At 42.4% G+C, this 26,228-nt stretch overlaps 1 protein-coding gene across 3 annotated transcripts in view; it reads left to right on the top strand.

The window, feature by feature from the left end:
• The first annotated feature begins 9,136 nt into the window (after window positions 1–9,136).
• cc2d1a (coiled-coil and C2 domain containing 1A) overlaps window positions 9,137–26,228 on the top strand; it is an 88,678-nt gene continuing 71,586 nt past the window's right edge. Inside the window, exons 1-4 of one of the 3 annotated variants that reach the window (XM_041176996.1) lie at window positions 9,137–9,346; window positions 15,115–15,253; window positions 22,381–22,487; window positions 25,831–25,923. In XM_041176996.1, coding sequence (XP_041032930.1) covers window positions 15,148–15,253; window positions 22,381–22,487; window positions 25,831–25,923 — 306 coding nt within the window. In that variant the 5' untranslated portion in view covers window positions 9,137–9,346; window positions 15,115–15,147. Of the gene's footprint in view, window positions 9,347–10,076; window positions 10,451–11,493; window positions 11,655–15,114; window positions 15,254–22,380; window positions 22,488–25,830; window positions 25,924–26,228 lie in introns of those variants that run through there. The other 2 variants (XM_041176995.1, XM_041176997.1) reach the window with 2 other exon arrangements.

Raw genomic sequence — 26,228 nt, 5'->3', positions numbered from 1 at the left:
GTGTCTGTGTTCTGTTCCTCATCAGGCTGCACATTTTTCTTTCTCACCTTCTTTACAACAGTTAACAATGCGCCATCCTCTTCTAAATCAGTTAAAAAATCAAAGTTACTCGTAAGGAAATGCTTTCCACACTCACTAACAGAATGTAAAAATCCCCTGTAAGTTGACTGAGTGGTGTTCTCAAAATGCAGATTGAGTTTAAAAGTGGTCACACAAAATGGAGTCAGTAGCTAAAATGAATATTGGGAAATCAGAACAAATGATGACCACAAAATTGCTTGTTGGAATTTACCAGTGACAAGAAGTTAATATTGAGGGCAGAGATCAGGAATAGCTCACTAGTGGGCCATAAATGTGCTATTCCTTATCTGGTCCAGTTTGCTAAAGAAAAATTGTCTATTTCTATCCATATGTATTCAGCCTTGTCAACTTTGACATTTTGCAGAAAATTATGGGACTCAAAAAGTAACTGACACCCAAAGAGACATACCCTGGATCATGCACCATCCAGGTTGGTCAAGTGCATGGAAAGGGTTTTTTCTTTAAGTTTAGGGTATGTGAGGATGCTTGGCACCCCGCTCTGCAGATTTTCTGTCTTTGTTATGTGTAGTTCCTTCCTGTTAGTTACAAGAAGATTCTCTTTGCTTTCTATTCTTCAGTAGTAATCTTAACTGGCAGACGTTAGTATCTTTAAAAGTACAAAATATATTTAGGATGGAGAGTAAGAGGTCAGAAAAATCAGATTATGTGGCTATACAAGCCAGTTACAGGTAGAGCTAAGAGCGTTGCTAACCGTACAAGTTGTCTGAGAGTGTGTAAGGTGACATTAAGCCAGCTAGTTCCGACACAATCACTCAAGTCTAAAGTGGGTTCAGCCAGAACAGAGGACCTCAGCGGATTCCTGTCATTGAAGGTGCTCATCAACCTGACATTCCAGAAGCAGACACTGTCATACTTGGAGGGAAGAATATCAACTGCACCATTCTATCTACATGGTCAAGGTCATATAAACTCTGGAAACATTGTTAATCACCTGCACATGGACCATAATTTAACAAGAGATAGGATATCCAATGGTCTTAACTTGTAAGAAATCTAAATTATTTGCTCCCAAAATAGTCTGAGAAACTGATTTCAATGATAGCTTTATGAGCAATTCTGTTAACATTTGAAAGTAACATTTCTAAATTCTCTTTGCAACCTGTTATCTGTTTAAGTATTTTTTAATTCTTACCTAAATTGCTGGATAGCCATTTCTAACAGCCTAGATCTCTTAATTGTTCGCGAACTTAATGCTTAATTTGAAGTGGTGATCATTGTGATTTTTAGACAAATAATTGTTCGTGCATCAATTGTTCTCCAGCTTCTCTAGTGATTTGATATGAAATGGTTAATTCACTCACATTGTAGATTGCGGGCATCCTAACTGAGGGTGGATAAGCTAAACTCAAATTCAACCCGAACTGAGTGATGTAAGACAGCTTGGCAAGTCAACTTCGCTATCACCCACTCCCACAGCAAAGCTGGATGGTAAAGTACAGACAGTTCCCAGGTAAGGAGTTTGTTGGGGGATTAAGGATTCATCTGGTTCCTTCATATGTATTTGTTGTGACACTGAAACCCAGTGTTCTTACAAGCAATAGGATAATACATCTCACAATTCCCCTTGGATGATCTGGGATAATCCTCTCAAATAGGCTGGAAATTTCATAATCATTGAATATACCACTTAGCTCATAGAGAATGATAAATTTTGCAAAGCAGGAGTGCTGAGTACTGTTACTGCACCATTAGATTCAAACACCACAGCTCCACAGAACAAAAAGAATGGGCATTTTCCATCGGACATGCTTTTAATCATGGATTTAATTAATTTACAAACACTAGAAAGATAATAGTATCCACTGGGTTTTTAATTTGTGTAGCAACAAGTATTTATGCATGTAAAATTGATTCAGCACTTTTTTGAAGGGCATTTTCTCAATAAAATGGAACAGATGACTGGATGAGTGAGAAACAAGAACATGAGAAATAGGAGCAGGAGTAGACCGCACGCCCATAAAGCTGGCTCTGCCATTCAATACGATCACGGCTGACCTTGGGCTCTAACTCCATTTTCCTGCCTGATTCCCATATCCCTTAATTCCCTGAGAGATCAAAAATCTGTCTCTCTCAGAAAATTAGGTGAAGGTCTTTGGTGCAGGATGATACCAAGTATGAAAAGGGGACAGAATGTAAGTTAAGTCAAGGGGAAAGATGTGGATGATCCCTCCAACTTCCATCCTAAAAGTCTGCAACTTTGAAGGAAGAATGAGGCAAGTAAGAACAACTTTGATACCTTGGGAACAAGTGAAAGCGAGCTTTGATTTTGATGCTGAGGATTTAGGAAGAAGTAAGGATGTATGAAATTGCATATTCAGAGTTTGGAGAAAAGTTCAGAGGAACAATGTCTGCATCTATTGATTCAAGAGAAAGTCAAGAAATTGTCTGTGAAAGAGAGGTGTAAGGATAGCACTTATGATAAGACCACGATGGCACCATCTTTCAGTACAGGTTCCTTATGGCTTTAGTACCGGCCTGCTTCTAATTTGACAGTTCATATGTATAGAACTCAATATTGCTTATGTCTGAATGTGAACTTACAAATACTGTGAGCATATTTTCTTTTAGTTATTAACTTGAAAGTAAAAGCAGATCTGAGAAAATTTCTCAGCAAGGCAGGTGAATAACGGTGGCAGACATTTCTCAGGGGAGAAATGTTCGTACTTACTTGCAGCCACAGGGAGAGACTTCTTCCGTTTATTCATGTCACTTTCCCGAAGGGATATCTACAAAGCAACAAAATCCATAAACATCAAATACCATAACAAAGTGCATGACTGAAAACAAAATCTGAAAGCTGAAGTAAAAACAGAATATGTATCAGCAAGTCTGCCAGTAACATTTTTTTAATTCATCTATGGGAAGTGGATGTCGCTGGCTCGGCCAGCAATTATTGCCCATTCCAATTGCCCTCAAGAAGGTGGTGGTGAGCTGCCTTCTTAAACCGCTGCAGTCCATATGATGTAGATACACCCATAGGGAGTATGGGAAGGAGTCAGGGAGGGAACTCCAGGGCTTTGACCCAATGACAGTGAAGGAATTGCAACATATTTCCAAGTCAGGATGATGAGTGGCCTGGAGGGGAAATTCCAGGCGGTGGTGTTCCCAGCTATCTGCTGCCCTTGTCCTTCTAAATGGTTGCGGTCGTGAGTTTGGAAAGTGCCACCTGAGGAGCCTTGGTGAGTTCCTGCGTGCATCTTGTAGATGGTACACACTGTTGCCACTGTTCGTCAGTGGTGGAGGGAGTAAATGTTTATGGATGTGGTGCCAATCAAGCAGGCTGCTTTGCCTTGGGTGGTGTCAAGCTTCTTGAATGTTGTTGGATCTGCGCTCATCCAGGGAAATGGAGAGTCCACTTCTGACCTGTGCCTTGTAGATGGTGGGCAGGCTTTGGGAAGTCAGGAGGTGAGTTACTCGCTGCAGGATTCCTAGCCCCTGGCCTGTTCTTCTAGTCACAATATTTATATGGCTAGTCCAGTTCCATTTCTGGTCAATGCTAATCTCCAGGATGTTGATAGTGGGGGATTCAGTGATGGTAATCCATTGAATGTCAAGGGTCGATGGTTGGATTCTCTCTTGTTGGAGATGGTCATTGCCTGACACTTGTGTGGTGCAAGTGTTACTTGCCACTTGTCAGCCCAAGCCTGGATATTGTCCAGGTCTTGCTGCATTTGGACATGGACTGCTTCAGTATCTGAGGAGTCACGAATAGTGCTGAACATTGTACAATCATCAGCGAACGTCCCCACTTCTGACCTTATGATGGAAGGAAGGTCATTGATGAAACAGCTGAAGATGGTTGGGCCGAGGACACCACCCTGAGGAACTCCTGCAGTGATGTCCTGGAGCTGAGATGACTGACCTCCAACAACCACTGCCATTTTCCTTTGCGCTAGGGTATGATTCCAATCAGCAGAGAGTTTTCCCCCTGATTTCCATTGACTTCAGTTTTGCTAGGGCTCCCTGATGCCGCACTCAATCAAATGCTGCCTTGATGGCAAGGACTGTCACTCTCACCTCACCTGGGGAGTTCAGCTCTTTTGTCCATGTTTGAACCAAGGCTGTAACAAGGTCAGGATCTGAGTGACCCTGGCAGAACCCAACTGAGTATCAGTAAGCAGGTTATTGCTAAGCAAGTACCGCTTGATAGCCCTGTTGATGACCCTTTCCATCACTTTACTAATGAAAACTGCAGCTGGATTAATAATTTAGATTGGAACCAGCACAGATACAGTTGTCTTCTGATAAATCAATCATGTTTTGCATTAAAAGACTGAATTATTCAATAATTTAAAACAATATAAATAGTACAGCAAAGTGGGAATTGAATAAAATGATCATTTGCATTGACGCAAATTTCAAAACTGCCAGTTAAGTGCTCCATTTAATTTGACAGAAACAGCTGTGTTTACTCACTAGCTCGCACCTCACTAGGCTGCACTGAATGTTAAAATAAAATTACCATCCCTGTATTGTAGCAGTAATACTAATTACGTAGTTATAGCAGCATAGGATTCATCATCAGTGTGTGCAACACCTGTACCCAATAGCAATGCACACAGTGCAAACTAATATAAAACCCATAAGTATCCTGTATGGAAGGAATCCTATATCACATAGATTGGATTAATCAAGAAAAACAAGAATACTCATGTCTTAAAGAAAGATATACCTGTATTTATATAGCGGCTTTCATGACTTAACACCTCATCTGAAAGAAGTCTTGACTGGCATTGTAGCACTCTCTCAGTACTGCACTGGAAGATCAGCCTTGATCCTTTATTTATGCTCAGACCTTGGAGTGGGACTGAATATATAACACTGACTCAGAAGCGAGAGTGTTACCAGTCTTTAAGCCCAGCAGCACTTTTTAAAAAAAAAAGGTATAAAAGCTGCCAGTTCTTTTTTGCTATTAGAAGGAATTTTTTAATTAAATCCGCTACCTTCCAAGAGAAGCAAAAAGTGATCATTTCGCCAATTAAGTTCAGCCTTTGTTAATTTACATCATGCTCTTCAAATTGGAACGAGCATTCTCTACATAATTAGCACAACGCTGTTTCAATTATGTTGTCTGCAAGAAACTCATAACAGTGGCTTTCGAGTCAAGTTAGAAATCTTTGACAGCTGTGGCAACACCCAGATAGAGACTTCAAATATCTTTCAAGTTCCCTAATTACAGGGTGTTTACATGATACTCTCTGCTAGCCCATACAGCTTGGCAATGTTCCCTACACTTGCAATAACGTCTTACTAAAAGTGGTGGCAGTGGCATTATTTTGGATGCTCATCTGCCCTGAAGTCTGCTAAGCATTATACCGGCCACCATGTATGGCAGGAAAATTGAAACAGCACGTTCACGGTTCAGAGAACAAAGGGATACAAGAAAGCACTAAATCATAAATTGCAAGAAAATATGTTTAATTGTTTATATAGAATTTAGGTTTCACTTTCAAATGGTCAATTTTATTTAACTGCATTAAAATCAACATTTCACAACATTTGGAAAATAAATATATTTTGAGAAGCTATTGAAATTGTGACTAGACTTCCAGGTCAATGAGAAGAACAGATGAGGATAAATGATAGCTAAATTAGAGGCTCTGCCCATCTCCCACTATTACTTCAATGAAAACCCTGGAAAAATGGTGTAAATGGCTGTTTCAATCAAGGTTATGGCAGGAGAGCAGGAGAACTGCAAGGTCTAACCCATTGTATACAGCAACACCGTCATTCATTTCAGCCTTGATTCAGTGGTAGCACACTTGCCTCAGAAAATCATGGACTCAAGGCCTACTCCAGCCACTTGAGCACATAATCCAATGCAGAACTAAGGGAGTGTTGCAGTGTCAGAGGTGCTGCCTTTCAGATGACATGTTAAACCAATGCATAATGTCCCATGTCACTATTTTGAAAAAGAGCAAATGAGTTCTCCTCAGTGACCTGGCCAATATTTATCCCTCAACCAATATCACTGCACCACTGAAACAGATTATCTGGTTGTTATCACATTGCTGCTTGTGGGACCTTGCTGCGTGCAAAGTGATCAAATCTGCAAAGGTTTATAGACATTGTGTGACTTTAGAAGTGACACAGTGGATTGAAACATTGACATGCAATACAGAAGAAGGGATCAGATCTGAGATCTACTCCTTGAGTCCTAGCTGGTTTTCCATGGCAAGAGAACAGTCACTGTCTCATAAGTAGCAAAGTAAAATGGATGCTCACCTCCCAGCTGCTATTCACAGGAAAGCTTTAGGAACAGGTTAACTGTCCCTTCTCTCTACCATTGATGGTGTAGAGTGTACATATTTCAAGGAACGAAAAGGGAGGAATAAACCAGAGAATGAGTAGTTGCATCAGCAACCAAAAAAACTCTCATCAGGGACACACATGGAATTTTCCCTGCTCAATCCACCTGCCCTTTCACTTCCTCCCATGCTGTAAGACATTTCTTAAAAGCCACCTTTTGAACAAGCCTTTTGTCAACCTTCTTTGCCTCAGCATCCATTTTTTTTAATGACACATCCATGGAGTGCCTTGGGGCATTTGCAATATTAAAGGTGACATGTACCAGTAAATGCAAGCTATTGTTGATTCACGAATGATTAAATTAATTCTATTTTTGGACAGGTTTAGCACTAGTGAACATCAAGTACACAAACTGAAGATCAGTGAGCTCAATAATTTCAAAAAATGATCTAATAGTTTATGCTATGTTTTACCTTCTGCTAATTATCAGTCTGCAGCTTATAGCATGGTAAATGCAAGATTAATGAGCTAAACCAATGCCAAAGTCAGCATACATTAAGTGCATGGTATATGGTCTTTGATTCTGCCATTTCTCATCTTCCATTTAGACAGTCCCTCAGGATCGAGGGTGACTTGCTTTCACTCCGGTTCGATGGGTTCTGAGATGGCTGTTAAGTACAATGAACGATCTGCAGGCTCTGCAATATGCTGGGAAGGTGATGTTTGAAGGGTCAGATAGAGGAGTTGTTGGGAGGTTTGTGCATTCTCTCCGACATCTCAACTTCATCTCTGCATGTTCCCAACAAAGTCTCTTCATGCATTGGTGCCTTCCCAAATTAAACTCCTCCATTTTGGTCAGCCACTTGCCAGGGACTCCCATGAGTCAATGGGTATGTTTGACCTCTTCAAGGATGCTTTGAGGCCATCCCTGAAGTGTTTCCATTGTCTTCCTGGGAGTCTTCTGCCAAGATCAAGTTCCAAGTACAGCAGCTGCTTTGGGAGTCTGGTGTCATGTTTGAATGACATGTCCTGCCCAACAGAGGTGGTTTTGAGTGATTCATCATTTGATGCTGGGCCTGTTGGCTTGGTAGAGGACGCTGCTGTTGGGTTGCCTTTTTTGCCACCAGATTTGGAGGATCTTGCGAAGGCAGCACTCGTGGTACTTCTGCAGTGCTCTGAGGTGCCTGGTGTAGGTCTCTGAATTATACAGGAGCACAGGGATCACTGCTGCCCTGTAAACCATGACCTTAATCTCAGGTTTGAGATCCTGGTCCTCAAATGCTCTTCCTCAATCAGCCAAAGGCTGAGCTGCTACATTGGAGGCGATGATGAATTTTGTCGGCTATGTACGCCTTTCTTGAAAGGAGGCTCCCAAGGTATGGAAAATGGTCCGCAACTTGCAGGATCTCACCACTGATCTTAATTGATCAGGGGAGGTTTTGTGCTGTGGGGCCTGGTTGGAACAGGATCTTCAGATTCAGGGTATTTAGAGAAAGGTCCAATTTCTTATATGCTTCAGAGAAGGAGTTCCTGGCCTCCTGGAGCTCAGTTTCTGAGTGAGCACACACATAAGCGTGATCTGAATAATGGAACTCAATGACTGAAGTTGGAGTGGTTTTGGTTTTGGAATGAAAGCGGCCTAGGTTGAACCCTTTTCTGTCTGTTCTATAGATTATCTCAACAACTATGGGTAATTTGCTGGATGTGGGGTTTAGTATTGCAGCGAGGGAGATGGCGAAGAGGATTGTTGCAATGTCACTGCCTTGTTTGTCACTCACCATGTTATCAAATTGATTGAAGCAATACAAAGTAAAACTGCCCCAACTGCAATGTAGATAAACAAATAATGGTTATATAGGAATGTAGATTCATTGTACATCTCTTGTGCACCTCCTCCTCAGCCCCATTGGTGGTCGTGCCTTCAGCTTCCTAAGCCCTAAACTCTGGAATTCCCTCTCTAAAACTCTCCGCCTTCTTTAAGATGGACCCTCACTCTTACCTGTTTGGCTAAGTTTTTGGCACCCTGTCCTAATGCCTTCCTTTTTTGATTATTCTCTGGTTAAGTACCTCAGGACATTCTACTATGTTAAAGGACCTAAACAAATGAAGTTGTACAAGATCAGAAGATACCATTATAGTCCATCAGAGCAGTGCCAAACCTACACAAGTGAGACAGGACTGTATTCTAACTTTAGGCCTCAGTTTATAAGCCACAGAGATGTGGCTCAGTATTTCCAAGACCATCTGAGTGAGATTGCTGCCCTGTAAATACTCCCAAATATCAATTATTCCCCATGTGATGTTATTGTTGGGAAATGTATCAGGGAATAATAATCTGCAGTCGATTATAGAGAAACTTGACATCCACAACATCTTGTAATAATTATCTCACTAACAACTACTTTGTTTCGCTTCAATTTCAGACTTTCATTATACCATATCCAGGAAATCACACAGAATAAGCTTCATTTTATCATATAATTTAAAAGCTGGAATTGCAGTGTGTAATATTATCCCTATTTTGTTATAAAGGCAATTCCACATTCTGAGGCAGGCTTCGGTAAATGTACAAAAACATACATTTTTACCATAAAATCTACTCCACACTGCCAACTGTTCAGTGATGGCAAGACACTACCAGATGTTTTAAATTATTATGTTGATTACAGCCTTTAATGGTGCATCTATACTGCATGTTTACTGCTAATGCCCAATAATTATAGGGCTCACAGAGAAATATAATCCTTCAATTATATACCGTAACCAATGAGGAAAAACACAGAAAACAAAAACAACCATGAACGCGGTGAAGCTCAAGAGGGAATTCTGCAATGGGAGAAAACACATTAAGAGCTTGGTTTTCTACAGCAGCTTTTGCACCATCAGGAGGCTGCAAAGCACTTTGCAGCCAATGGCGTACCTTTGATGTAACGTGGAAAGCGGGTGCCAATTTGCCACAGCAAGATCCCACAAGCAGCAATGTGACAATGACTGGGTAATGTATATTTTTTTGTGAGTTTGAGGCTGACTGCTGGGTAAATATTGAAGCAGGACTCGCAAAGAGTGCTTTGGGATCTGTCGTGCCCGGCTAAGAGGGCAGGTGGGTGCAAGTCTCACCTCAGGAGGCGGCACCGCCGGCAGTGTGGCACTCCCTCGGTACTGCTCTGAGGTGTCAGCCTGAATTCTGTGCCCAAGTCTCTTGCCTTTCTAACTGAAAGGGTAAAGCATGTTACCCAGTGAGGGGCGGGCGGACCGAGGGTTAATTAATGGCTCGACGACCTCGCCCTTGGGAAACTGGGGTTCGGTTTTTTTAAATCACTTTTCTCAAATAGACTTCTTTAAGGTCAAAGCCCGATATGAAATTGTGACAAACTACCTGTTTATTTTCGGTGGTGACAGGTTATTAATAAAGAGCCTCCCGCGCCCACCTGCCTCTTCACACGAAGCCGGCTTTTCCCGCCTGCCGTGCGAAGGCAATGCGCACGCGCGCCATCGCGCTCCTCCGCCCCACGGGTGATGTGGCTCTCTCCGTCGCTGGACTGCCGGTTAAAACTACAACAACCGGCATGCACTGCGCCGGCCGACCCGATAAATCGGGACTTCAACCCCTGACGCCGTTTTCACGATAGTACGGTCAATTCATGAGCTTCTTTGCGACAGTGCGGGCACTGCGTCAGCCTCTTTGCGACGGTGCGGGCAGTTCGTCACTGCCTTTGCGACGGTGCGGGCAGAGCTGTCTGATTGTTATTTAATGCTGGGGAGGAAACCAGACGCAGTTCTAATTAAAAAAAGAAAAATAGGCAGGAGAAAGCGGAAAGGATAGAGGAGGTAAAACCCCGAATTACCGAGGTGGTTACCGGCCGGGAAAACAATTGCAAGTGGGGCGGTCGTTGGACTCCGGCCCCCTCCCCAACCTGAGGCCCTCGGGTTAATCGGATTAGAATCTAGATGTCCTTTGATCTCCGCCGTCCTGCCCGGCAATAAAGAAGGACAAGGATTTAAATGTCTGTCTTCTGTCAGCCATGAGCCTGTCCCCAAGATGAACAGGAATAAAAGACCTCCCGAGCCCAAGGGTCGGGGAGCGGCGAAGGCCCGACAGGTAAGAGAGGAGAGGGGGAGGTGGGGGGAGGACAGGTGAGAGTCAGGGGCAAACCGAGAAAGACTTGCGTTTATGTAGCGCCTTTCACCACCGCAGGACGTCCCAAAGCACTTCACAGCCAATGGAGCACCTTTGGCAGTGTTGTCACTGCTGTTATGTAGGAAACCGGGAAGCCAGTTTGCGCACAGCAAGATCCCACAAATAGCCATTTGACAACGACCAGATCATTTATTTATTTTTTTTGGCGGGGGTAAGAAAGAGACTGACGTTCATAAAACGCTTTTCAGGACCACTGGACACCTCAAAGTGCTTTATAGCCAATGGAGTATGGTGTAGGAAAACTTTTTTTGGGACGTTGATTGAGGGATAAATATCAGCCAGGAGCACCTCCCCCTCTTCAAAGCAGTGTTGTGGGATCTTTGACGTCCACCTGAGAGAGTAAACAGCTTTTCCCAACATTGCAACATTCCCTCAGTATTACACTGGAGTGTCAGCCTTGATTTTTGTGCATAAATTTTTAATAGGGGCATAGAGTACAAGAGCAAGGATGTTATGTTGAGTTGGTATGAGTCACTAGTTCAGCCTCTACTAGAGCATTGCGTCCAGTTCTGGGCGCCGCACTTTAGAAAGGTTGTGATGCTTTCGAGAGGGTGCAGAAAAGATTCACAAGAATGATTCCGGGGGTGAGAAACTTCAGTTATGAAGATCGATTGGATAAGTTAGGTCTGTTTTCCTCAGAGCAAAGAAGGTTGAGAGGAGATTTGAAAGATGTATTCAAAATCACGAGGGGTCTGGACAGCATAGATAGGGAGAAACTGTTCCCACTCATGAAAGGATCCAGAGGGCACAGATTTAAGGTAATTAGCAAAGAAGCAACAGTGATATGAGGAGAAACTTTTTTATGCAATGAGTGGTTTGGTTTGCAATGCACTGCCTGAGAGTGTGGTGGAGATGGGTTCAATTGAGGCTTTCAAACAGGAATTAGACTCTTATCTGAAAAAGAAGAATGTGCAGGGTTACAGGGAGAAGGCAGGGGAATGGCACTAGGTGAGTTGCTCATTCAGACAACTGGTGGAGACACAGTGGGCCAAATGGCAGCATCCTGCGCTGTAACAATTCCGTGATTTTGGGAATTCTGTGATGAAAATGTTGCACTGAAAGCAAAGCACTTTAAAAAGAAACTAACAGCTGGCCACTGTTTTAGGTATGTTGTCCTTTTTGTATAATTTTGCATGGTGTTAATTTAGATGCTGCCTTTCCAATCTTGTAACTAGACTTCTAACTGCCTCACTGCTCCCACCATCATGGTAGATTGTTAATCACTGGGACTTTACTGGACTGTAGTAATCAGGGTTGTAACTAATCTCCCAGTGATGGCAGGTGCAATGTGAGATGATGAATTAAAAAGTATTCTGTGTAGTTTATCACGTGGCATTAAAAGGTATTGGCTCAAGCATGATTACTGCCTTTTCCAGTAAAGTATAGCAACAACACTGCCACACAGTGTAGGACATGGGACTACTCTAGTGTGGTTTTATCCCTTGTATCTATCTGATTGATTAATTAAACAGCTGGTCTGTGCAGAGGCCTGAATAACCTAAGAATATATACAAGCTCAGTATCACTTATAGTTAAACTATTTGTAATGGATAAATTAAATGATGTACTGTACTTTTGTAGCCTTTAGGAAAAGTATAATTCAGCTTGTTAAATTAGATATTAAGGCTGCAGTAAAGAAAACTTAATCGTAATATTATGATTGTTTGACATCCTGTTGTATGGAACATAGCAATTAGGAGCAGGAATAAGCCTTTTGGCCTCTCGAGCCTGCTCTGCCATTTGATAAGATCGAGGCTGATCTGATTGTGACCTCAACTCCCCTTTCCTTCCTACCCCCTATACTCTGACTCCCTTGTCCACCAAGAATCTGACTCAGTCTTAAAAAAAAATATTCCATGACCCTGCCTCCATTGCTCCCTGGGGAAGAGAACGCCATAGACGAACGACCCTCTGAGAGAAATAAATTCTCCTCCTCTCTGACTTAAATGGGAGGATCCTTATTTTTAACTTATGCCTCCGAGTTCTGGTCTTTCTCATGAGGGGTAGCACCTCAGCATCCACCCTGTCAAGTCCCTTTAAATGTTTCAATAAAATCACCTCTAATTCTTTCCATGTCCCATGGATACAGGCCCAACTAGTCCAACCTTTCCTCATAAGATAATGCTTTTGAGCCAGGTATCAGTCGGGTGAACCTTCTCTAAACTTCTAATGCAATTATATCCTTTCTTAATTAAGGAGAACAAAACTGTACATAGCACTCCAGATGTAGTCTCACCAATGCTCTATAAACTGTAGCAAAACTTCCCCACTTTTATATTTCATGCCCTTTGCAATAAACGACAACATTCCATTTGCCTTCCTAATCACTTGCTGTACCTGCATACTAACTTTTTGTGATTCATTTACCAAGACACCCAGATCCCTCTGTACCATCAAGTTCTGCAATCACTCTCCATTTAAATAGTATACTGCTCTTTTATTCTTCCTGCCAAAGTGGACAAGTTCATATTTTGTGCTAGGAAACAAATTAATGGTTTTTAAATTTTCATTGTAAAATGTTTTAAGTTGTTTTGAGGGCATGAAGTGTTACACAACAACAAGCTCTTTTTTCGTTTCATTTGAAGTTTTACTGACAGCACAATTGATAGCATTGCAGTGTTGGGCCTGAGACCCGGGATCCAACTCTGCACTCTGCTTTGCAATGGTGCCATCTTTGAAGGAAGACGGCTTGCTGTGCTTTACCTGTAAGGTAATTCAGAGCTTCAAGACTCTCTGAAGGCTTCCCTTAGGAGTTTTGTTATTGAATTTTGGTCCTGGGAGAAGCTTGCCCAGGATCACGGCACCGAGTGCAACCAAGCAAAAAAATGGTGCAGTTCCTTTGAAAGGAAGCCCATATCAGAGGCAGAGAGAAAACACAAGGAGAGGAATTCTTAAGCCTGCAACTCATCCAAAACTCATTACTCTCCGATATCTTGTTTGTAACAGAATCTCCTGGGCACAAATCAGCCTTAGAGTTCACCTACATAGCCCACCAGAACCCTACAAAACACCCCAGAAGATCAACATGGTCATCTTGGTCCTGAAGGATGAATAAGTGTTCAGACTTTGACTCTGAGCTTGCATTACTCTAGCTTTAGTGCCTGTGTGAAGTGGAAATCCGAATAATTCATGGGACACGAGCTTTGTGCCAGTGTATTTTTGTTCATTCATGGGGTTATTGCCGATCCCTAATTGCCCTCGATGTTGGTGAGCCATCTTCTTGAATACAGTTGAGTGGCCTGCTTGGCTATTTCAGAGGGCAGTTAAGAATCACCAACATAGGTGTGGGTCTGGAATCTGAGCCCACCAGATAATGTCATAAAACCGCATCCCTTTCACTATTGTCTTTTATGACAATCCTGTAGTTTTGTAGTCACCATTACTACAACCAGCTTTTAAATTCCAAATTAATTTAATTAACAGAATTTAAATTCCCTAGCTGCGTGATGAGGATTTGAATTTGTGTCTCTGGATTATTAATCCAGTAACAGATCATACAAATGAGCCTAAGTATGCTTAATCAGTGTCTTTCCAACCATGGGGTTTACTTCATTTTTGATGCATTTAATATCAGGTGAAATTAACCTAGGAGGCTGTATGTTCTGTGTCAGTGGTGGTCAAGACCAACAGCAATTTACCTTGCTTTTGCTCTGTCGCTTGAACAGAGATGCCACAGGATCTGGATGATATCAAGTTTTATTTAGTGTTGCCACTAGGACTTCAGTAAAGCTGCCTGTATGCAATCTTCAATTATGTCCATTTGAACAATGTTCAGCAGTGTAGCCATAGAGTTAAGTGGTTGCATGGAGACCTGGGCTGTGGGAGGAACAGTGTAGCGCACCGCTAGCTTGCATTTATTCACAGTATGGAGCATCTTTTTTTAAACCATTGTGCAGTGTTTTCACTATTCCATGCACGCACAAGCTATCTCTGACAAGTGGGCCATGTGCATGGCGCCATGACATCAGTAGAAAGCAACTGAGAATCACTGTGCATATATGTGATGGTATTGTGACATTGGTACCATCAGTGCCAGTAAAGGCTGTACAGCAGGTTTACTGGCCCCAAGAGGACTGGCAGCGTTTGGAAAGGTACTGTTCAAAACTGTCTTTTAAAGCTTGAAGTAGATCTGCTTATTTAGCATGCCACATTAACATTTAGTGTGTGTCTGAACACAGTATATTGAACTTTGTAGTGTTGGGGTGAAGTAGTGAGGGATATTTCAGTCCTTGTGAAGTACCTAAGCGAGATGAGGAATTGCCCAGAGATTTCTTAAATTAGCTGTTTTTTATGTTAAAGGGTGGGTAAATGATGTTTGTGATTGCACCATATGTGGATGGGGTAGTCTTTTCCTGGGTTTGTATGGCTGAGATGATGAATTGAGGACATGCAAAACAGCTTATTTCAATGCGTGATCCTTTATTTCCTTTTCTCATTTCTGTTTTTAATTGATATAGTAAATAAGCCTAGTGATACCGTTGATTTCATTGGAATTTTTTTATATGGAAATGCTGACCCTCTTTGTTATAGATCACTAAGTTCATAGAAAATGCATGTTTTCACAGTTTGGATTGCTGGTAGACCTCTCACCAGACAGTATGATGATGGATATGAATGGTGATGAGAATGATGCTGATTTGGAAGCTGAACTGGCAGCGATTACTGGAGAAAAGCCAACTAACAGAGGAAAACCAAAAGGAAAAGGTATGTAATCTGATACCTGCCCTCTCTCCAAAAGCACAGTAGATACTCCCCACCCTTCAATGTGAAATGGTATTAAAGTTTAGTGCAAGTTTCCTGTAACTGTCATGTGTAGGGACAAGGATTCGTCAAGACCTGTCTTTTAAACTTCTGCTTAGCGCTGAACTCCAGTTTCTTTTTGCACAGTGAGAAATCATTACAGGGCTGTCTAAAAAGGAAGAAAATGAATGGCCCAGCCTCTCAAATCAGGTCTCAACCAATTGGTTTGGGAGTGGTAACCGCCAGGAGTGTACTGGCAAAGAACACAAGTTAGACTAGGACTGAAAAGGTAGCACAAAGTCTGAAAGGAGTTGTAGGTAAAATAATTCTGGGCCTTAAACTAAATGGAATTGAAAATATGTAAATATTATTAGTTATCATCTTGTTACAAGAAACTTTGGAGATTTTAAAAACCTTAACTCAAGTTTCAGCAAGTTGCAAAACTTTGCTGCCTGTGCCCTAACTCGCAACAAGTCCCATTCACTCATCACATCTATGCTCGCTGACCTGCATTGGCTCCTGGGTTAGCAACTCCTTGATTTTAAAATCCCTCCATGACCTTGTCCCTCCCTATTTCTGTAATCTCCTGCAGCCCTACAACCCTCCAAGTTATCTGCACTCCTCCAATTCTAGCCTCTTGAACATGGCTGTTTTAATCACTCCACGATTGGTGGCCATACCTTCTGTTGCTAAGGCCCTGATCTCCAGAGTTCCTTTCCTAAACTTTTCTGCCTCTTTTCTCCTCTAAGACAATTTGAAACCTGCCCCTTTGACCAAGTTTCTGGCCATCTACCTAATCTGCTTATGTGGCTTGGTATCAAATTTTGTTTGAAAAATTGCTATAAAGCACCTTGGGAAATTTTACTGAAAGAAGTATTCAATAAATGCAAGTTGTTGTTGTGGTTTCTGGTCTCTACACCTATTTAGTGAATATATACGTTCCACCTGACAACAGAAATGAAAGACCTGCATTTATGTAGCATTTACCATCACTGAAGCATTTCAGAGACTCTTTATATACAATGTTGCAATGCCTTTATAAATTTTTTCCATTGGTTGTGGTGACATAGTGCAATCATGTTTATTGTTCATTCTTACCTTCTCTGAGAAGGTAATGCTGGGCCTTCTGCTTGAACTGCTGTTAGCTTTGTGGCAACGATGTTCGCACAATGGTGTTAAGGAATTACAGAATATTCACCCAGCAACAGTGAAGGAACAGCAATATTGTTCCAAATCAGAATGATGCGTGATTTAGAACTGATGATCTTCCCATGACATTGTGGGCCTTTAAGTGATAGGGGGTTGCAAAACAGATGATGTGCTGTCCAAGTAATTTGCTGGAGCGCATTTTGTAGATCACTTGGACTGCTACCACTGTGTTCTGTGATAGAGGGGTGCATATGAGTGAGTGACCATAAGACATAGGAGCAGAAATTAGGCCATTTGGCCCATCTAGGGCCAATCAATCATGGCTGATAAGTTTCTCAACCCCATCCTCCTGCCTTCTCCCCATAACCTTTGATCCCCTTACCAATCAAGAACCTATCTATCTCAGTCTTAAATACACTCAATGGCCTGGCCTCCACAGCCTTCTGTGGCAATGAATTCCATAGATTCACCACTCTCTGGCTAAAGAAGTTTCTCCTCATCTCTGTTCTAAAAGGTCTTACCTTTATTCTGAGGCTGTGCCCTCAGGTCTTGTCTCTCCTATTAATGGAAACATCTTCCCTACATCCACTCTATCCAGGCCTTTCAGTATTCTGTAAGTTTCAATCAGATCCCCCCTCATCCTTCTAAACTCCATTGAGTATAGACCCAGAGTCCTCAACCCTCCCTCATATGTTAAGCCTTTCATTCCTGGGATCATTCTTGTGAACCTCCCCTGGACCCTCTCCAGGGCCAGAACATCCTTCCTGAGATACGGGGCCCAAAATTGCTCACAATATTCCAAATGTGGTCTGACCAGAGCCTTATAAAGCCTCAGCAGCACATCCCTGCTTTTATATTCTAGTCCTCTTGAAATAAATGCCAACGTTGCATTTGCCTTCCTAACTACCGATTCAACCTGCAAGTTAACCTTAAGAGAATCCTAGACTAGGACTCCCAAGTCCCTTGACACTCCAGATTTCTGAATTCTCTTCCCATTTAGTAAATAGTCTATGCCTCTTTTCTTCCTACCAAAGTGCATGACCTCACTCTTCCCCACGTTGTATTCATCTGCCACTTCTTTGCCCATTCTCCTAACCTGTCTAAATCCTTCTGCAGCCTCCCCGCCTCCTCAATATTACCTGTCCCTCCACCTATCTTTGTATCATCTGCAAACTTAGCCAGAATTCGCTCAGTTCCTTCATCTAGATCATTAATGTATAAAGTGAAAAGTTGTGGTCCTAACACTTACCCCTGCGGAACTCCACTAGTCACCGGCCGCCATCCTGAGAAGGACCCCCTATCCCCACACTCTGCCTACTGCCAGACAGCCAATTTTCTATCCATGCTTGTATCTTGCCTCTAACACCATGGGCTCTTATCTTACTGAGCAGGCTCCTGTGCGGCACCTTGTCAAAGGCCTTCTGGAAGTCCAAGTAGATAACATCCATTGGCTCTCCTTTGTCTAACCTGCTCGTTACCTCCTCAAAGAATTCTAACAGATTTGTCAGGCATGACCTCCCCTTGATGAAACCATGCTGACTTTGCCCTATTTTACCATGGACTTCCAAGTATTCTGAAATCTCATCCTTAATAATGTACTCTAAAATCTTACCAACGACCGAGGTCAGGCTAATCGGCCTGTAATTTTCCCACTTTTGCCTCACTCCCTTAAACAGGGGGGTTACATTAGCGATTTTCCAGTCCTCCAGGATCCTCCCTGACTTGAGTGATTCCTGAAAGATCACCACTAACGCCTCCATTATCTCTTCAGCTATCTCCTTCAGAACTTTGGGGTGTAATCCATCTGGTCCAGGTGATTTATCCACCTTCAGACCTTTCAGTTTTCCTAGCGCCTTCTCCTTGGAAATGGCCACCATACTCACCTCTGCCCCCCCGACTCTTTCGAACTTTGGGGATGTTACTCGTGTCTTTCACCGTGAAGACTGACGCAAAGTACCTATTTAGTTCCTCCGCCATTTCTTTGTTCCCCACTACTACTTCTCCAGCGTCATTTTTCAGCGGCCCAATGTCCACTTGTGCCTCTCTCTTACCCTTTATATATCTAAAAAAAAACTCTTGCAATCTTCTTTTATATTACTGGCTAGTTTACGCTCATATTTAATCTTCTCCCTCCTTATTTCTTTTTTAGTTGTCCTCTGTTGGTCTTTGTAGGCTTCCCAATCCCCTGGTTTCCCACTGCTCTTCGCCGCATTGTATGCTTTTTCTTTAGCTTTTATGCTGTCTCTGATTTTCCTTGTCAGCCATGGTTGCCTCATGCTCCCTTTAATATGCTTCTTCTTCCTAGAGATGAATTTTTGCTGTGTCTCCCAAATTACTCCCAGAAACTCCTGCAATTGCTGTTCCACTGTCTTTCCTGCTAGGCTCATCTCCCAGTCAATTCTGGCCAGCTCCTCCCTCATGTCTCTGTAGTTGCCTTTATTCAACTATAATACCGTTACATCTGATTCCAGCTTTTCCCTCTCAAATTGCAGGGTAAATTCTATCATATTATGGTCACTTCCTCCAAAGGGTTCCCTCACATTAAGCTCCCTTATCAAATCTGCCTCATTACACATCACTAAGTCTAGAATTGCCTGTTCCCTAGTGGGCTCCACCGCAAGCTGCTCCAAAAAGCCATCTGGTAGACATGCCACAAATTCCTTTTCTTGGGATCCACTACCAACCTGATTTTCCCAGTCTACCTGCATATTGAAATCCACCATGATCACTGTAACCTTGCCTTTCTTACACGCCTTTTCTATCTCCTGATGTATCTTGTGCCCCACATCCTGACTACTGTTCGTAGGCTTGTACATAACTCCCGTTATGGTTTTTTTACCTTTGCGGTTCCTCAACTCTACCCACACAGATTCTACATCATCTAACCCTACGTCATTTCTTGCTATCGATTTAATTTCATTTCTTACTAACTAAGCAACCCTACCCCCTCTGCCAACCTGCATATCTTTTCGATAGGATGTATATCCTTGGATATTTAGCTCCCAGTCCTGATCCCCTTGCAGCCATGTCTCCGTGATGCCAGCCAGATCATCCCTGCCAATTTCAATCTGCGCCTTAAGCTCATTTAGCTTATTTCGTATAGTGTGTGCATTCAGATACAGCATCTTCAGTCCTGTATTTCTCGTCCCCTTTCTCATTGTCGTCCTTTATCTGATGTGCTTGAAGTTAGATTCCTAACCCTTTCCAAACACTCTGTCCTATTTTGTGTCCTGGAGACTTTAATAGCCTCTCCTGGGCTCTCCTTTCATTTCAATTTTTTCATAATTTTCCATGAAGTTGAATCCACCCCCCCCCCACACGCTAACCTGCTGTTTTGTTTCCTATTAGTCATAATTCTTGAAGTTTTACCCTCCCCTTCCCCCCCCCACTTTCTAGTTTAAAATCTTGTTGACCACCCTATTTACCCTTTTCGCTCGAACATTGGTCCCAGATTGGTTCAGGTGGAGACTGTCCCAACAGATACAGATCCTTCCTGTTCCAATACTGATGCCAGTGCCCCACGAAATGGAGCCCCTCTTTTCTGCACCACTCCTTTAGCCATGTGTTTACTTATCTTAGTCTCGCATCCCTATGCCAATTTGCACGTGGCTCAGGTTGTAATCCGGAGATTATAACCCTTGAGGACCTGTTCTTTAATTTAGTTCCTAGTTCCTGATAATCCCCAAGCAGGTCCTCTTTCCTAGTCTTACCTATGTTATTTGTCCCGACGTGGACCACCAACTGGATCCTCCCCCTCCCTCTCCAATATCCTTTCAAGCCGGTCAGTGATGTCCCTCACCCTGGCACCGGGCAGGCAACATACCATGTGGGACTCTCAATCCTGGTTACAAAGGAAGCTATCAATTCCTCTAATTATACAATCCCCTACAACTACCACTTGTCTTTTTGCTCCCCCCTCTTGAATGGCCTCTTGTGCCACGGTGCCGTGGTCAGCTGGCTCATCCTCCCTACAGCCATGTTCCTCATCCACACAGGGAGCAAGGACCTCATACCTGTTGGACAAGGTCAAGAGCTGAACACAGGATCTCTCTACCTGCCTCACTTGCAGTCACACCCTGCTGACCCTGACCAAATTTGAGGTACTTAATCTACCGGGTGTGACCGCCTCCTGAAGCAAAGCGTCCAGGTAACTCTCCCCCCCGGGATATGCCGCAGCGTCCAGAGCTTGGACTCCAGCTCATCAATTCTGAGCTGGAGTTTCTCCAGCAACCAACACTAGTGGCACCAACCAAGTAAACTGCCCTGACATGGGTGGTGTTGCAGCTGCCCTCATCTCTACAAGCAATGAGTGAGTGTTCGCTCACTCTCCTGAGCCTTGTAGATGGTTGGTGGTGGTGGGGGGAGGGGGGTGGGGCGCTAAGTGAGGTGCTCTACACAGAATACCCAGCCTCTGCCCTGGCCTTGTGACCAGTGTTGATGTATCTGGTCCAGTTAAATTTCTGGCCAATGGTAACTATGGGAATTGGATGATGGTGCTGTAGTTGTCTCTTGTTCAGGATTATTTACCACTTGTCAGTCCATGGCACTGTTCAGAGAAGAGCAGGGAGTTCTCCTGGTGTCCTGGCCCAAATTTGCCCCTCAGTCAACACTGCACAAAACTGATTATTTACTCATTTGCCTCATTGCTGATGTGGGAGCTTCCTGCTCCATTTCATACACCCTAACAGTGATTACAAAATGCTTCATTGGCTGTCAAGTGCTTTAAGACAGGAATGCTGCTTTATAAATCCCAAGTTATCCTTTCTCTTTCAAATGACTAGAGTCTCAGCCTTATGTTTGGAGATTCCCTGACTGTGAAAAGTATTCGGCCATGGTAAATACATAGAATACTTGGTATGGTTGTATAAATCCATAGTGGCTTATGCATTAATTGGATCAATATTTACATTTTTGTTCTTTACAATTATTCCCATCAAATTCAACAACTTAACTCCTGCTACTGGTGTGCTTTTAAGCACCTTCCCTTCTCAACAGATCATTTCCCGACTAATGAGGCTGGCAGCCTTCCTGTTTCCCTCACCTCTTCCGGTTTTCCTTTTAAACAGCTAGCAAGTGGGAAAAGTTGATGCTTGCTGGCTGAGTTTCTCATGTTTCAAAAGTGAAAATAAATCTCTTCTCTCTTCATCTGGTCTCTGGACCGCTACAAATGTTCATGTTCAAAGAATTTTTTAAAAATGTTGCCAGACTGACTGACTGCATAAGCTCAATGCATAGACTCACAGCCAATAATAATCCCATACCAAACCTCTCTTTGCTTCTTGCGTTTGAACAATGTTGAATCCTATTGCAGCAAGTGACTGCTTGTTGAAGTCGAGGGTTAAAAAAGGGAACAGGCAAATCATGTTCTTGCTGTAAATCATATCCCCTAGAACTTTTCATCTAACAATGCTTCTTAAAGCCGTGCTCAAGACGAGTACCCCTGTATTTTTCCTTTTCTGTCAGCAGCCATTGTTACTCTGCCAATATATAAAAACAAGAATGTGCATTTGTATACCACCTTTAATATTACGGTTCTTCCCAAGGCCCTTCAGAGGAGCGTTATCAAACAAAATTTGGCACCAAGATGGCACATAGATATTAGGACAGATGACCAAACATTTGCCAAAGAGCTAGGTTGTAAGGAGGCTCTAAAGGGGAGACTCAACATGTAGGGAATTGAGAGCAGCTTGCACTTGGACCCACTTGGAAATTAAATTGAAACAACTCCAGATTTATTTCAGCTAGGACAAACAGAAACAGCAAAGATAGATGTCAAGTTTCCATCAGTCTTTCTAGATTTGAATGCTGATCCCAAAAGTGCAAGGATTGAGTTCAAAAGCAGTACAATCCTATTGTGCTTTTGAGTGGGGAGCGGAAAAGCTGATATACAAGGTTATTCAAAACAAACATGTCTAGTCTTGACAAGGCTTCTATTTCTGTAGCCCCACTCCCAATGGAAGTTATTGAGAGAATGGCTGCTCTGTGCATGAAGGACCTTGATGAAGAAGCCGTTGATGACGATATGGATGATGATGATGCAGACTTGATGGTAAATTAGTTTTGAAAAAACCTTTAATATTCACCGCTTTCACTCGCTTTCTTTTCTCCAGCTTGGTTGGTAATTGGGAAAACCATAGTGTTATCTGACCTGAGCACCATTAGCACTCAACACTACACCAATAGACAGTGCTACTACTAATGCTTCGGATGGAAAGCAAACTGCTGAGAAACCCTTGCCTCAGCCAGAGTATCTCATTCTGCATTCCATTCCTAACATAGACTGTGGACATTTGTCAGTGCCTAGCATTCAAATCCTTTAACCATTTAGGTAATTAGACATAGACCACAAAGGACCATAGGCAAATCTGTCCATAAGAGAGAGACAATTGGTTAAATATGAGGGGCATCACTCTACAAGGGTATGGCAAAGTGAAGAATTGGGCCTCCATGAATTACCACAGCCGGTATGGGGATTGAGCCCCATGCCATTAGCATCACTCTGCATCGCACTCTAGCCATCTGGCCAATTAATCAATCCCTACCCTTTAACCATTAAAATGTGAAGTGAAGTTAACTGTGCCCACTACTGTGGTTGCTTTCCAGTCACATTATGATATTGAAGGCTTGCAGAATATACTGAAGCCATTGTGCACATAGCATTTAAATATTGTGCTCCTGATTTAATGTTCACATGCAAGGACTTTCACAAACTAAACCTGAGACCATGTTGGTGTGACTGGTTCAGTATTGCACACGCTATTTTTCCCCCAAGACATGAAAGAGTCTAAATGCTACTTTACAATGCTTTCAATTGGAGCTATAAACTGCCATACCCATGGGCTTTACAAGCCCAGGAGCATGTTTAATATTTAGTTTTGTTTACCGTAAGGCTTGTTGTTTAGCGTTTTGAACATATTCATGCATTTTACTGCCAAATGTCTTTGTAACAAACAGTTGCAATATGTGTTTTCAATTAAGAGACTTCCTTCTGCAGCTTTAGGTACAGTACCATTAACGATTGCAGGTGGAGGTGGAAAGGGTTAGGAGAACAAGACTGATGTGCTAATATAATGAGTTTTGCACATGACATTGAGACACATTTGCTGCCCATTCTACCTGGAATTTTCCAGTCCACCATAAAGCTGTATGCATGCTGTTGCTTGCTCTCCCACCTGTCATTATTATTTCTACAAGTGCTTGTTAACCCCTTCCTTCAATGAGCATTTAGTTTACTTCCATCTACCATCATCCTCTTTCTGCTTGTCTCGATCAGTTCTTCAAACAGCTGCACATTATTTCAGGCATTACAGGTGTTGAACCAAAACCAAAATAGCTGGAAAAACTCAGCAGTCCTGACAGCATCTGCGGAGAGGATTACAGTTAACGTTTCGTATGACTCTAAGGAAATATAGGAATGTGGTGAAATGTAAGATGGTTGAGGCGGGGTGGGACAAGTAGAGCTGGATAGAGGGCCAGTGATAGGTGGAGGCAAAGAAGAGATTGCTAAAGATGTTATAGGCAAAAGGACAAAGAGGTGTTGATGGTGGTGATATTAGCTAAGGAATGTGCTAATGGTGACATTAAAGGTAGAAAGCAGGACGAGCAAGTGACAGCCCTAGTGGGGGTGGGAGAAAGGGATTGAAATAGGTTAAAAGGTGGAGATAAAACAATAGATGGAAATACATTTAAAAATAATGGAAATAAGTGGGAAAAGAAAAATGTTAAAAAAAATGATAACTTATTGGATTACAGGTGTTGAGAAGAGAGGACAGTCAAGACCAAGATTGTGCTCAGCCCGGTGGCTTTGACTGGTCTGTTCTCACTGCTGAGCCAGATGGCCATGAGTGCAGGGCTCACTCCTGAGACTTGAGCACATCATTTAGATTAGTACTCCAGTGTAGGATTGAGGGAGTACTGCTCTTTTGAGGTGCCGCCTTTGGAATTTTTAAAAAAATTATTTCATGTGATGTGGGCATTGCTGACCAGCCCAGCATTTGTTGCCTACCCCTAATTGGCCTTCAACCGAGTGGCTTGCTGGACCATTTCAGAGGGAAATTAAGAGTCAACCACATTGCTGCGGGTCTGGAGTCACATACGGGTCAGACCAGGCAAGGATGACAGATTTCCTTCCCTAAAGGATATTTGTGAGCCAGGTGGGTTTTTAAAACAACCGATGATGGGTTCATGGTCACTATTACTGAGATTAGTTTTCAATTCCAAGATTATTAATTGAATTTAAATTCCACCAGCTGCCATGGTGGGATTTGAACTCATATCCCCAGAGCGTTAGCCTGGATCTCTGGAATGCGGTGAAATTACCACTGTGCCACCATCTTCCCAGCGTCAAACTGAGAAGCCCTCGGGTTGCAAGTAAAGATCCCATAACACCTTTGGAAGAAGAACAGAATTCCTGATCAGTATTTAGCCTGCAGCCCAAATCTGTCAAACAGATTGTGTTTAGCACATTGCTGTTTATGGGATCCTGCTGTGCACAAAGTGGCTGACATGTTTCCACAGTGACATCGCTTCAGAAGCACCTTAACTGTAAAGTGCATTGAGATGTTGTGTCATCGTGAAAAATGCTAAAAAGGTGCAAGGTCTCTCTTTTTTTTTAAGGAATCAGGGTTTGCACCTCTCATAGCATTAATTAATTAAGATATTGGACTGAACTAGATTTGTTGAGTAAATCAGTGAGGGGATACCTAAGACCCTTGTCTTTTAGGCTTAGGAGTGATATGCCTGGAATTACTCCACAACCTTGTTGATTGATAAAGAGAAACTCTTGGTTTTTTCTCTTACAATTTCAGCAGAACAACAAACTATGGCCTAGTGCAGATCCCTCAACTTCTCTTTCACTCCAGATTTAACTTCTGCTGGAATAAAAACAGAAAATGCTGGAAATACCTAGCAAGTCTGGCAGCGCATCTGTGGAGAGAGAATCAGAGTTAACATTTCAGACCGTGACCTTTTGTCATAATTCTGATTCTGTCTGCATAGATGCTGCCTGACCTGCTGAGTATTTGCAGCATTTTCTGTTTTAATTTCAGATTTCCAGCATTCCCAGTATTTTGCTTCTAACTTCTACTGGAATTTGCTTTTCCTAACACTGTTGGGTTGACATCATGGTGAGCAACTCTGCTATAATAGGAAGGAACTTTACAAGAATGCATTTATAAGAATGCCCCAACAGAATGAAACCTTTTTTATTTTCCAAAGCTCTGACTATTTTCAAAATTCTTCATCTGCTGATATTAAGAAGAAACTCGCTGACGCTCCTTTATACTTATTCTGAAATGAGTGCATAGGGCTAATTATAAACGTGTTTTGTTTGTGTTTTAAAATAAGATGTGTGGTGTCTTGACACTATTTTGATGAAGGTATTGCTTATCTAGGCTGAATTGAATGAAGTGCTGGAGGACGATAGACAGAACGCGAATGTACCACCCCCTGTAGAAAGTAAACCTGCTGCTGACTATATTCCACAGGTAGGTTGTGGCCTTGTCTCCTTGATCAATTTTCAAAAAAAAAATAATTAATTGATATTGTCTCTCTTTTGACATTGCTGCTATAATTAGTACATTTTATTTTGTTTCTCTCCCCTTTAAAGAATGACACATTCTACTTATGGGCTACCAGCCCTCGGGGTTTATCTCCAATTTGTTGTTGTCATGATGTTTTAAGAAGAGACTAAAATCTCCCTCGATTAAGATCATTTGGTTAATAGTGTGTGCAATGAGACTACCATACTTGGGACTGGAGTACACAAAACAGTTCAGATTAGTTCAAAGAC

This window comes from Carcharodon carcharias, chromosome 30, assembly GCF_017639515.1.
Source record: "Carcharodon carcharias isolate sCarCar2 chromosome 30, sCarCar2.pri, whole genome shotgun sequence".
NCBI classification, from domain to species: Eukaryota; Metazoa; Chordata; class Chondrichthyes; order Lamniformes; family Lamnidae; genus Carcharodon; species Carcharodon carcharias.
Note: the sequence above shows the minus strand (reverse complement) of the source record. Positions and strands in the feature narration are given on the sequence as shown.